Source organism: Bufo gargarizans, unplaced genomic scaffold (assembly GCF_014858855.1).
Source record: "Bufo gargarizans isolate SCDJY-AF-19 unplaced genomic scaffold, ASM1485885v1 original_scaffold_1465_pilon, whole genome shotgun sequence".
Lineage (NCBI taxonomy): Eukaryota > Metazoa > Chordata > Amphibia > Anura > Bufonidae > Bufo > Bufo gargarizans.
The window spans coordinates 289,940-304,103 of record NW_025334371.1 but is presented as its reverse complement, the minus strand read 5'-3'; the positions used below and the strand labels follow the sequence as shown (position 1 = coordinate 304,103).

Sequence of the window (14,164 nt, the reverse complement as noted above, 5' to 3'; positions counted from 1 at the left end):
GAGCACTACCATCAGTCCTGTGTCATGCCAACAGTAAAGCATCCTGAGACCATTCATGTGTGGGGTTGCTTCTCATCCAAGGGAGTGGGCTCACTCACAATTTTGCCCGAAAACACAGCCATGATTAAAGAATGGTACCAAAACACCCTCCAACAGCAACTTCTTCCAACAATCCAACAACAGTTTGGTGAAGAACAATGCATTTTCCAGAACGATGGAGCACCGTGCCATAAGGCAAAAGTGATAACTAAGTGGCTCGGGGACTAAAACGTTGACATTTTGGGTCCATGGTCTGGAAACTCCCAAGATCTTAATCCCATTGAGAACTTGTGGTCAATCCTCAAGAGGCGGGTGGACAAACAAAAACCCACTAATTCTGACAAACTCCAAGAAGTGATGATGAAAGAATGGGTTGTATCAGTCAGGAATTGGCCCAGAAGTTGATTGAGAGCATGCCCAGTCGAATTGCAGAGGTCCTGAAAAAGAAGGGCCAACACTGCAAATACTGACTCTTTGCATAAATGTCATGTAATTGTCGATAAAAAACTTTGAAACGTATGAAGTGCCTGTAATTATATTTCACTACATCACAGAAACAACTGAAACAAAGATCGAAAAGCAGTTTAGCAGCAAACTTTGTGAAAACTAATATTTGTGTCCGACTGTATATGTTTATACTTTCATCTGCTTCTTTTGATACACTTTTTCCTTTTGGGTCTTTATTGATGTATGAATTTGGCTCATTTACTAATTTATTTATGACCTTTGTCCTTTTATCATAAGGACCGCTTTTGGAAGCGCCTCATTAGTTTATTTGTGAAATAGGGGCTCTTTGGCCCAATTACATGTCCTGTGTTTTTATATATATTTGACTTGTTTTTGACATCGTGATTTTTGCAGGTAGACCATTATTGTTAATGTTTTTGTTTATTTCTTGTGTGTTCTCAGATGAGGACGATTTCCAGTTTCAGTAAGAAGCCTGACAACACTGGAAAGTAGACTGCGATAAAGAGGTCAGCTGTACTTACCTAGCGGATCAGCAACATGTAACCACTGCCGCCAATCACTGGACTCTTCCATCACTGATGCCAGTGATTGGCTGAAAAGGTCACATGACATCACCTCTGCAGTCAGGTAAACAGAGTCCTTCCAGAGAACTGGACCCGCTGCGGGGTCTGCCAGGTAAAAACAGCTAAACCTCCTCTTATCTGTTTTCTTACTGAAACCAGACACTCCCTTTCAGTCTTTGACATTTTGTAAACTTTTTGGGTGTCCGGCTCCCCTTCTTTACATCAGGAATGTGCAGCTTCCTTTGGGTCTGAGTTCACGTGGTCACCTGGGCCATTTTGTATGGACACAAATTCCTCTTCTCTCTGGGGATAGAAAAAAGCTTCAGTCCTGTTATCTTCAATAGTGGGAGAAACATCTCAAGGGGTGGGGGTGGGGTGTTCCCTCTTGTATGTATTCAATGGTCAGATCACTTAAAGGGGTTCTCCACTTCAGACATTCGTCACTACTTCTTTGAAGTGCCCTTTCCCTGAAGCACTGCCACATCAGTAGGTGTCTGTGTAATACAAGACAGGTCCTACACAGGAGACCTCTCAATAGTTGAGCTCCACTCATGGATGAGGATCCCAAACATATGCAGGACTTCTTTTTACTAATTAACAATTGACTCATAGGATGTAAATCGGGTTTTCTAAATTATATTCATCACATATTCACAGGTATAGATCAGTTCTAGTGAATGAGATCAGCAGTGTAATGGAAGGAGCTGTGTAGTTCTGGGGCTACACATCATAACAGCAGCTGACTATGGAGGGTGGGGGCTGGGGTGCCAGGAGTTGGACCCCCCGCCATTATGATATTTATATCCTATCCTAAGGAAAAGTAATCGATGGGTATATCCTGGAAAACCCCTTTAATATATTTATAGGACCCCCATGGACCACCACATTGGCACTCCAAGTCTCCTGTTATCCTCACAGCAGAAGAAAAATGTGAATGGAGCCGTGGTTTGTGGACTTCTACTCCTTCCAAAGTCTATGGGACTGATGGACATGGTCAACAGCATTTCATGTTCTCACAGTGTATTGCGAGGACTCCGAAAATCCATTGCTATCTATTACCTTCCTGTAGAGGATCCTATATTCTTTAGGTTTTTCATGTCTGTCCAGATCTAAGAAGAAGAAATTATTAGAGACATTTAATTTAACACATGATTAGACATAATATAAAGACGAGTGACTGATCTGAGCTCAGCGTCTGGTATACTAACTGCTGTTCCCCCCGGTGTACCGGCTGGCTGATCCATAGAGAGGACTAGTCTTGGAGTCCTCTCCATTATTTGAGTGCTAGCAAGAGTCCTCTATATTTTGTGTGTGTGCTGAGGGGTCTTCTCCATTATGTGAATGTGCTCAGGGGTCCTCTCCATTATGTGCACTCTTCGGAGTTCACTTTATCATGTGTCCATACCCAGGAGTTGTTACAATGGCCTTTCCTTTGTGCCATTGTGCCGTCGGCACCAGCATTGGTTGCTGAATTGTGGCTATTGTGTGCAATGGTGGTTCATTTTGCCATTGCTCCGTGTATTCTGGCATCAGTTACTTGTATCTTCCTTCACTCCTGAATTCTGGGATCTGCTAGTCTAAGGAGTTCATTAAGCCTGGTGATATTTGTCTCTTGAGTTCTGTGACCTGCCCTGGCTGTGTAACTTGTATATCTTTGCTTAAATATCTGTCTTGGCTCTCAAGTATGAATCTGAATGGAGCTTTTTCTGTGTGTGTGTGTGTGTGTGTGTGTGTGGTGGGTTTAGTCCATATTTCTGTATTGCTGTTTCAGACCTGTCTCCTGTACCAACAATATGAGTGTCTTGTGCATCCTTCCATCCATTCATCTTGACCATTGCTATCCAATATCTGCTATGTTAGTTCGAGTTCCTGTAGTTCCTATGTCTGGTTCTTGTAGTCTGTTTCGCTTTCTGATTGTTCTGTCTGCCAGTGCTATGTGTTTTGTCCATATTCTGCAAGCTTCTGTAATAGTGCCTTGTCTGTGTCTCAGACCTCTGTGTCTCATCTGCCAAGTGTACCTGCACCATCCCAGGAGGTAGCAGTCTGGTATCTCCCCTGCAACAAAGTCCACATCCCTTTACTGGGGTTATAGGGTAAAAACCTCGGGATTGCCACGATAATGCCCTTAGGGTTTGGTCCAACGTCAAACTGGGTTTTTGGCATAGTGGTTCCATTACCATTGGCTCTACACCTGGCTGTAGCAGTAGTCCTCTCTATTATGCATGTGCTTGGGAATCTTTACTATGTACTTGCTCTCAGGAGTCCTCTCTATTATGTGTGTGCTCTCGGGTGTCTTCTCTATTATGTGTGTGCTCTCGGGAGTCTTCTCTATTATGTGTGTGCTCTCGGGAGTCTTCTCTATTATGTGTGTGCTCTCGGGAGTCTTCTCTATTATGTGTGTTCTCAAGAATCTTTACTATGTACGTGCTCTCAGAAGTCCTCTCTATTATGTGTGTGCTCTCAAGAGTCCTCTCTATTATGTACGTGCTCTCAGGAGTCCTCTCTATTATGTCTGTACTCTCGGGAGTCCTCTCTTATGTGTGTGCTCTCAGGAGTCCTCTCTTATGTGTGTGCTCAGGAATCTTTACTATGTACGTGCTCTCAGAAGTTCTCTCTATTATGTGTGTGCTCTCAAGAGTCCTCTCTATTATGTGTGTGCTCTCGAGAGTCCTCTCTATTATGTGTGTGCTCTCGAGAGTCCTCTCTTTTGTGTGTGCTCTCAGGAGCCCTCTCTTATGTGTCACATCTGTGACAGGTCTCAGAAGGTCTGAAAGATTATCTACAGTCATGGCCAAAAGTTTTGAGAATGACGCAAATATTCATTTTCACAAAGTTTGCTGCTAAACTGCTTTTAGGTCTTTGTCTCAGTTGTTTCTGTGATGTAGTGAAATATAATTACTCGCACTTCATACGTTTCAAAGGCTTTTATCAACAATTACATGACATTTATTCAAAGAGTCAGTATTTGCAGTGTTGGCCCTTCTTTTTCAGGACCTCTGCAATTCGACTGGGCATGCTCTCAATCACCTTCTGGGCCAATTCCTGACTGATAGCAACCCATTCCTTCATAATCACTTCTTGGAGTTAGTGGGTTTTTGTTTGTCCACCCGCCTCTTGAGGATTGACCACAAGTTCTCAATGGGATTAAGATCTGGGGAGTTTCCAGGCCATGGGCCCAAAATGTCAATGTTTTGGTCCCCGAGCCACTTAGTTATCACTTTTGCCTTATGGCACGGTGCTCCATCGTGCTGGAAAATGCATTGTTCTTCACCAAACTGTTGTTGGATTGTTGGAAGAAGTTGCTGTTGGAGGGTGTTTTGGTTCCATTCTTTATTCATGGCTGTGTTTTTGGGCATAATTGTGAGTGAGCAATGATAACACAACCGATTATAGTGGGTCAGACTATAGTTACCATCTGATGTGCTAAACCCTATAAATCCAAAATATATTAACAAGTGATGGGTAGCTTATTTAATTTAAAACTTAACATTTAATAATGTATTTAAAGATAAAATTATAGGCCCTTTAGTATTTAATACTAAAGGGCCTATAATTTTATCTTTAAATACATTATTAAATGTTAAGTTTTAAATTAAATAAGCTACCCATCACTTGTTAATATATTTTATAATTGTGAGTGAGCCCACTCCCTTGGATGAGAAGCAACCCCACACATGAATGGCCTCAGGATGCTTTACTGTTGGCATGACACAGGACTGATGGCAGCGCTCACCTTTTCTTCTCCGGACAAGTCTTTTTCCTGATGCCCCAAACAATCGGAAAGAGACTTCATCGGAGAATATGACTTTGCCCCAGTCCTCAGCAGTCCATTCACCATATTTTCTGCAGATCAATCTGTCCCTGGTGTTTTTTTTTGAGAGAAGTGGCTTCTTTGCTGCCCTTCTTGACACCAGCAATACGAAGAAATCTGCAGCACTCGTCAGTTTGTGGTAAATAAAGTGGATTTATTCCATAAAAAACAGCAAGGGAATGCGACGTTTCGACCGTTCCCGGTCTTTTTCAAGGCCATCTTCCAAAAGTCTTCGCCTCACTGTGCGTGCAGATGCGCTCACACCTGCCGGCTGCCATTCCTGAGCAAGCGCTGCACTGGTGGCACTCCGATCCCGCAGCTGAATCCTCTTTAGGAGACGATCCTGGCACTTGCTGGACTTTCTTGGACGCCCTGAAGCCTTCTTAACAAGAATTGAACCTCTTTCCTTGAAGTTCTTGATGATCCTATCAATTGTTGATTGAGGTGCAATCTTAGTAGCCACAATATCCTTGCCTGTGAAGCCATTTTTATGCAACGCAATGATGGCTGCACGCGTTTCTTTGCAGGTCACCATGGTTAACAATTGAAGAACAATGATTTCAAGCATCACCCTCCTTTTAACAGGTCAAGTCTCCCATTTTAACCCAATCAGCCTGAGATAATGATCTCCAGCCTTGTGCTCGTCAACATTCTCACCTGAGTTAACAAGACGATTACTAAAATGATCTCAGCAGGTCCTTTAATGACAGCAATGAAATGCAGTGGAAAGTTTTTTTTGGGATTAAGTTAATTTTCATGGCATAGAAGGACTATGCAATTCATCTGATCACTCTTCATAACATTCTGGAGTATATGCAAATTGCTATTATAGAAACTTAAGCAGCAACTTTTCCAATTTCCAATATTTATGTAATTCTCAAAACTTTTGGCCACGACTGTACACATAAGTGATCTGACAGCCTCTTTTGGTTTAACTTTGTCTGTGTGTTGCTGGTATGTCCACACCTCCTGTTCAGGTGTGGATCATGTGACCTTTACCTCTCCCTATTTAGTCTGACTTTACCCATCACTTCTTACTTGGGATAGCTTCATTTGGTTTTGGAAGAGCTGGAGTGTGGTTCGTGTTGAAGTCCTGTTCATCCATCATCCTCAGAAGTTAAGTGTCCCACTTGTTGTGTTTTGTAATCCCTCCCCTGGTTGTTTACTAGGCCTCAGTGAGACGCTAGTTCCTCCACCAGGGAAGGAACGGGCTGTCTCTGCCCTGTCATTACCTTTAGGGCATCCGAGGGTCACCAGGGTTTTCTAGGTTCCTGTGTATGGGCATCTCTACCATCAAGAGGTGCCGATACGGATAGGAGTTAGGGCCAAGAGCAGGGTTTTATAGGTGGTGACCCTTTTCCTTTCCTAGTGGTGAGGCCTAGTGTCTTTACCCTTCCTTCTTGTTGTATTTTGGTGTTCTCCCCTATTACATCCCTGACATTATGTGTGTTCTCAGGAATCTTTACTATGTACATGTTCTCAGAAGTCCTCTATTATGTGTGTGCTCTCAGGAGTCCTCTCTATTATGTGTGTGCTCAGGAATCTTGAATATCTACATGCTCTCTGAAGTCCTCTCTATTATGTGTGTGTTTTCAGGAGTTTTCTTTATTATATGTGTGCTCAGGATTATTTACTATGTATGTGCTCTCAGAATTCTTCTCTATTATGTGCATATGCTCAGAAGTCCTCTCCATGATGTGCAGAGTGTGAAAGAGTCCTCTCGACACATCACCTGACCGGTGTGTGGATGCATAGCAGGGGAGGAGCAGTGAGTATAAAGATAAGAATGACAGATTTGACCTCAATCCCATATCTGAAGTTTATGGGGATAGGGAGCTTGGATGCAGGTGTGGGGGCAGATCCGAGGTGACAGATTACTTTTAACCCCAACTAAACAATTTCCTTTGAAAGCATCATCAGACAATGCCCCACGAGGTTCTGAGAAACAACCCATGACTAATAAACCCCATATATAAGGCAACAAGACCCTGGAGCTACTGTATTATCTACTCAACATCTTACACAGTGAAGCATGGTAATGATGTACAGACCTGTCTCAGAGGATTTTCCAGCTATCAGAGTAAATTGTATCTTCAGGAGAACCACAAGTACCAGCAGCTTCACCATGAATATTGGGACTATAAGCCAAAGCATGGATGCAAGATCTAGGCTGGAAAAGTAGAAGCTTTGTAACTTTGTAAATGATACGAATATATTACTTGCAGGCATCCCTCTTAGTTCCATCATCTACTGTAGTTCATGGTTACCCCAGTATATTTGGAATGCTCCCCCTTTTCTGGGGGTGGTTATCTCATTTGTTCTTGGCTTAGGGCCTATGTTGGGGATACATAAAAGGCCAAATTATTTATATCTAAATGATAATAATTCTAGAGAAGCTCCACCAGCAAGCTACTGGAGCCCAGCCTATCAGTTACCAGCTGATCTAAAAGGAAATAAATCAATAACAATTTAGGCTGGCTCATAGTATATTTGCATAAACAAATGTTATTACCCCAATAAATGTATTGTATAAGTATTAAAACATGACCTTATTCCATATCAGCATATACATAATGGATAAATATAATGCGGAGCTCACGCATGCATCTATAGAACTGGAGTACTCCAATAAATGTGACCTCTTTGCCTTCAGATATTATCGATTTTCTACCATATACAAAGTAATTCGACAAGTTAAGATTATAACAATCGTATAACCATGTGCGATTTTACCGGTAGTTGGAACCTTTGTGGTTCGAAGGAAAATGTCCTTATTGAGATTTTCAAATGGTGGAAAATTTGCGCTCAAACAGCGATTGCAGATGGTGGATACCTCGCTTTCAGCCCATGCTTGTCCTACCAAATCGAACTCTGCTCTATCGGCCTCTGCTATATCGATCACGCCAATAGGACTGCTATACCGGCTACGTCAGACAACAGTGAGTCGCGTATTCTACTACACCTATCTGGGTCAGCAAATCCTTTCCCTGGTTCGTCACGTGGGACGCCACGTAGACCGACACGAGTGATCACTGGGAACGAGGCGGCAGCGGACAAGCACGGGCTGAAAGCGAGGTATCCACCATCTGCAAGCGCTGTTTGAGCGCAAATTTTCCACCATTTGAAAATCTCAATAAGGACATTTTCTTCGAACCACAAAGGTTCCAACTACCAGTTTCTGAGTTTACGAATTTTTGAATGTTTGCATTTCTGTATTTTCATGTTTTACAATATGTAATTTTATTTTATATTATACTAGCAGAAGGACCCGGCTTTGCACGGGTATATTTAATCTATTTAATTTTATGTTTCCGTGTGTCGTAAAAAGATATTGACAGTTTCCCCCATAACAGTGACCTCTACAGTACCCGCCCCTTTAACAATGACCTCCACAGTGTCGCCCCTTCAACATTGACTTCCACGAATCCTCCAGGAAGGCCGATTGTCTCTGGCATAGGGTCATTAACATCGAACCTGTCGCAATACTTGGACAGGTTCTTACAACCTTATGTCAGAAATACTCCCTCCCACTTTGGGGATACCTCGGCAGTGGTAACATTGTTAGAGAACATGTACTGTCATCCAAACTGGATACTTGTTACACTTGATGTGTAACTCATTATTTACGAGCATTGACCACAGTCAAGGAGTACAAGCAGTATCCAAAATATTGTCTCAAAAGGGCAATTTACCAATAAAACAATTACAATTTATACTAGATGGGATTAATTTTGTACTTAGCCATAATTATTTTTATTTTAAGTCTAGTTTTTATTTGCAGATCACTGGCACCACTATAGGTACCAGGTTCGCCCCAAGTTATGCCAACTTGTTTATGGCAGTATGGGAGCAGGATACCATCACCCCAAAACTTGGGGCGGACCTGGTCCTATGGGGGTGCTATATTGATGATATTTTGTTAATTTGGGGGGGACCACATCAATCTCTATTACAATTTATAGATGAGCTCAATACTAATAGGTTTAATTTGAAATTTACACCCAATATTAATTTACAAACAGTGGAGTTTCTAGATTTAAAGATAGAAAAGAGACAAGAAATCTTTGTATGTAGTACATATCACAAGGATGTAGCTAACAATAGCTTTATCCTCAACACAAGTTGTCACCTTCCAAGGTGGCTCCTAAATGTTCCTTTTAGCCAGTTTAGTCATCTAAGAAGAAATTGTACCGAACAAGAGCAATTTGAAGTAGAGGCACAACATATGAAAACACAATTCCTGACGAAACATTACCCAAATGAGCTACTTGAAGATTCTATACAAAAGGTGAGACAATTAGACAGTGCAGCGTTTTTTAAGCCTAAAGAAGTGCTTGATGTTACCCAAAAGGAAGAGATGACGGCTAAAATTATTTTATCGTTTAATAAAGACTATAAATTGGTGAATAACATTATTCGCAAACATTGGTATTTAATAAAGGATGACAAGCTTTTAGGCTCTATACTTCCAGTTCAGCCTCCAATTGTCTACACCTGGGCCCTGAATTTGGGACTGCAGGTGGCTCCGACAATAAGGAGGAATACAACAGAACCAATGATAACTCCATGGTCCAATCTCAAAGGTTTCTCCAGATGTGGCTGCTGCCAGAATTGTAGGCAGACACATTTTGATAGGAACACAAAAGAGGTAGTATCAACTACTAATAATTTCAAATGGGAAATTAAAGAAATCCTGTCGTGTAATAGCAAAGCGGTAATTTATATAATCTAATGCCATGCCCTAAACAGTACGTAGGGCGTACAAAAATAATGTTTAGGAGCAGAACCACGGAGCACATTAACAATATTAAGAAACAGTAACACATCCACTATCCAAACATTTCAAATTATATCATGCAGGTGACCCTAGTAAGATGAAATATATGGCCATCCAATCGGTCAAGCGAGACTGGAGAGGGGGTGACTTTGTGGCTAAAATGTCCAGACAAGAATCGAAGAAGATTTTTGAGTTTGGATCTCTGATGCCTCTGGGACTAAACTCGGAGATGGAAATATTAGTTTTTTTATAGAGGGAGGTGGGATGGATTGCACAGGGAGTCGATACCAGGCTGTGTATCAGCGCATTGACTCCCTCTGCATCTTTCCCCCCTCCCTTAGACATCTGGAGTTTCTGAGTTTCCGAATTTTTTTATGTTTGTATTTCTGTATTTTCATGTTTTAAAATATGTAATTTTATTTTATATTATACTAGCAAAAGGACCCGGCTTCGCACGGGTATATTTAATCTATTTCATTTTATGTTTCCATGTGTTGTAAAAAGATATTGAAAGTTTCCCCCATAACAGTGACCTCTACAGTATCTGCCCCTTTAACAATGACCTCCACAGTGGCAGCCCCTTTAACATTGACCTTCTGAGTGTCCGCCGCTTTAACAGTGTCTGCCCCTTTAACAGTGACCTCCACAGTGAGCCCCCCTTTAACAGGGACCTTCATAGCGCCTGCCCATTTAATAACAGTGACCTCCACATTGCCTGCCCCGCTAAGCAGTAATGAAAAATGGCTGGGTTGTTATGGAAACCTGGAGTAAAACTATGTTTATAGCAGTTGGGATTTGAAGAGAAAGACTTGCAGACTTGTATTGGTGGGGGGGCAATTTTTTTGGGAATACATCAGGAACGGTACTTCCTAGAGAGCTGAGACCTGGTCTTAAACCTTCCCGGACACCTGATGTACCCGTGTGCCAAATTTGGTGAAGATCGGTCCAGTCGTTTAGTCGCGTATAAAGAACGTCCAGACAGAGACTCATTTTTATATACCTAAAGTATTGACTTTGTGTGTGCAATTTGCAATCAGTTTGCCATTGTGCGATCCAGAATCCAGTCCATGTATTGCAATATGCCCAAATAGGGTATTTATAGGCATGACCAGCAGGTACCCATTTTAGCATTTTATATTTTACAACTGAGGAAGGAACTTGTGTTCCGAAACGCGTCTAGTGTAAATGTGATGCAGCTTTCTGTGCGTTTCTCCCAATTATCGCTAAAGGACTTTGCGCTTATTTTTATCCTATCGAATTTATATACATCCAGGGTGGTGAGTCCAATACCGTCACCAAAAGATACCAGGCTAAAATACCATCTCAGCCTATCCGCTCGTGGCGGTATGTTTTATGTACCGATTTGACCCTGCTACATCGAATCGAAGTTTATACCAAATCGAACTCTGCTCTATCGGCCTCTGCTATATCGATCACGCCAATAGGACTCTGCTATACCGGCTACGTCAGACAACAGTGAGTCGTGTATTCTATTACACCTATCTGGGTCAGCGAATCCTTTCCCTGGTTCGTCACGTGGGACGCAACGTAGACCGACACGAGTGATCACTGGGAACGAGGCGGCAGCGGACAAGCACGGGCTGAAAGCGAGGTATCGACCATCTGCAAGCGCTGTTTGAGCGCAAATTTTCCACCATTTGAAAATCACAACAAGGACATTTTCCTTCGCACCACAAAGGTTCCGACTACCGGTAAAATCGCACATAGTTATACGATTGTTATAATCTTAAGTTGTCGAATTACTTTGTATATGGGAGAAAATTGATATAATATCTGAAAGCAAAGAGGTCACATTTTGTGGAGTACTCCAGTTCTATAGATACATGCGTGAGCTCCGCATTATATTTATCTATTATGTATATGCTGATATGGAATAAGGTCATGTTTTAATATTTTAATACTTTTATAATACATTTATTGGGGTAATAAAATTTGTGTATGCAAATATACTGTGAGTCAACCTAATTTATTATTGATTTATTTATATCGTTTGTCTCCATACCACATCCCTTAGACTAGGGTATATGCCCAGTGTGACAGGACCAGGGGGAAGTGGTGGAAGAAGTCTACATTTCACCTAGGTTCCTGTCCTATACGTTCTAAATAGCAGCCAGGGAGTTAAACAGCAAGGACACCTAGGTATTCTGTTTGTAATGGGTTTTATCAAAAAGGAGATCAAGGGGAATGTCTATGGCGGCTCTCCCTCTGGTTGGAGACGGCAAGGTGCACCAAACTGATGTCGCACTCCGCTCACCGAAATCAATAGTACAAAAGAAAGTGAATGGGCACTCTTATAAATGGATTCACATAGACTCGATATATAATGTATCACTAAATTTTTTTTATTAAATAGATGTATATATAAAATATAAATAAGATAGTCCGGACAGATATCTCCAAAAATATATATAAGTGCAAAAAAGGAGAAAAGGCTAATATATCTAGAATGAGGCAATAGCAAATGTATCTAGAATAAAACAATAGCGACAATGTAAAAAATAAAAATATATGAATCATATGCAAGGTGTTGCAAAGAGACTTTGACTACTATTTTTTCACGAGCACGTCTGCACCTTACAGAGAAATATCACCTCTATTTTTGCTGCACCCCTCGTAGTCTCTTTGCAACACCTTGCATATGATTCATATATTTTTATGTTTTTACTTTTTGCATTGGATTGGATTTTTGCATTTATCTATTCACTTTTAAGACACATTGATTTGGATTAATTTCTGCACAGATTTGGAAGGTCTTATATTATGTTACTATAAGGATATTTGTTCACGATTAGAGTTGAGCGAACACCTGGATGTTCGGGTTCGAGAAGTTCGGCCGAACTTCCCGAAAATGTTCGGGTTCGGGATCTGAACCCGATCCGAACTTCGTCCCGAACCCGAACCCCATTGAAGTCAATGGGGACCCGAACTTTTCGGCACTAAAAAGGCTGTAAAACAGCCCAGGAAAGGGCTAGAGGGCTGCAAAAGGCAGCAACATGTAGGTAAATCCCCTGCAAACAAATGTGGATAGGGAAATGAATAAAAATAAAAATTAAATAAATAAAAATTAACCAAAATCAATTGGAGAGAGGTCCCATAGCAGAGAATCTGGCTTCACGTCACCCACCACTGGAACAGTCCATTGTCAGATATTTAGGCCCCGGAACCCAGGCAGAGGAGAGAGGTCCCGTAACAGACAATCTGGCTTCATGTCAGCAGAGAATCAGTCTTCATGTCATAGCAGAGAATCAGGCTTCACGTCACCCACCACTGCAACAGTCCATTGTCAGATATTTAGGCCCAGCACCCAGGCAGAGGAGAGAGGTCCCGTAACAGAGGATCTGGCTTCATGTCAGCAGAGAATTAGTCTGCATGTCATAGCAGAGAATCAGGCTTCACGTCACCCACCACTGCAACAGTCCATTGGCATATATTTAGGCCCAGCACACAGGCAGAGGAGAGAGGTCCCGTAACAGAGAATCTGGCTTCATGTCAGCAGAGAATCAGTCTTCATGTCATAGCAGAGAATCAGGCTTCACGTCACCCACCACTGTAAGAGTCCATTTTCATAAATTTAGGCCCAGCACCCAGGCAGAGGAGAGAGGTCCCGTAACAGAGGATCTGGCTTCATGTCAGCAGAGAATTAGTCTGCATGTCATAGCAGAGAATGAGGCTTCACGTCAGCCACCACTGCAACAGTCCATTGGCATATATTTATGCCCAGCACACACACAGGCAGAGGAGAGAGGTCCCGTAACAGACAATCTGGCTTCATGTCAGCAGAGAATCAGTCTGCATGTCATAGCAGAGAATCAGGCTTCACGTCAGCCACCACTGCAACAGTCCATTGGCATATATTTAGGCCCAGCACCCAGGCAGAGGAGAGAGGTCCCGTAACAGACAATCTGGCTTCATGTCAGCAGAGAATCAGTCTTCATGTCATAGCAGAGAATGAGGCTTCACGTCACCCACCACTGTAAGAGTCCATTTTCATAAGTTTAGGCCCAGCACCCAGGCAAAGGAGAGAGGTCCCGTAACAGAGGATCTGGCTTCATGTCAGCAGAGAATCAGTCTTCATGTCATAGCAGAGAATCAGGCTTCACGTCAGCCACCACTGTAAGAGTCCATTTTCATAAGTTTAGGCCCAGCACCCAGACAGAGGAGAGAGGTCCCGTAACAGACAATCTGGCTTCATGTCAGCAGAGAATTAGTCTGCATGTCATAGCAGAGAATGAGGCTTCACGTCAGCCACCACTGCAACAGTCCATTGGCATATATTTAGGCCCAGCACCCAGGCAGAGGAGAGAGGTCCCGTAACAGACAATCTGGCTTCATGTCAGCAGAGAATCAGTCTTCATATCATAGCAGAGAATCAGGCTTCACGTCACCCACCACTGTAAGAGTCCATTTTCATAAATTTAGGCCCAGCACCCAGGCAGAGGAGAGAGGTCCCGTAACAGAGGATCTGGCTTCATGTCAGCAGAGAAT

General features: G+C 42.3%; 1 protein-coding gene across 1 annotated transcript in view; it reads right to left on the bottom strand.

The window, feature by feature from the left end:
* Window positions 1-560: 560 nt before the first annotated feature.
* Window positions 561-14,164, bottom strand: part of LOC122923318 (sushi, von Willebrand factor type A, EGF and pentraxin domain-containing protein 1-like) — an 82,434-nt gene continuing 68,830 nt past the window's right edge. Inside the window, exons 11-13 of the mRNA XM_044274101.1 lie at window positions 6,933-7,051; window positions 2,130-2,179; window positions 561-1,373 (exon numbers count right to left, since the gene is read on the bottom strand). Coding sequence (XP_044130036.1) covers window positions 1,293-1,373; window positions 2,130-2,179; window positions 6,933-7,051 — 250 coding nt within the window. The 3' untranslated portion in view covers window positions 561-1,292. The remainder of the gene's footprint in view (window positions 1,374-2,129; window positions 2,180-6,932; window positions 7,052-14,164) is intronic.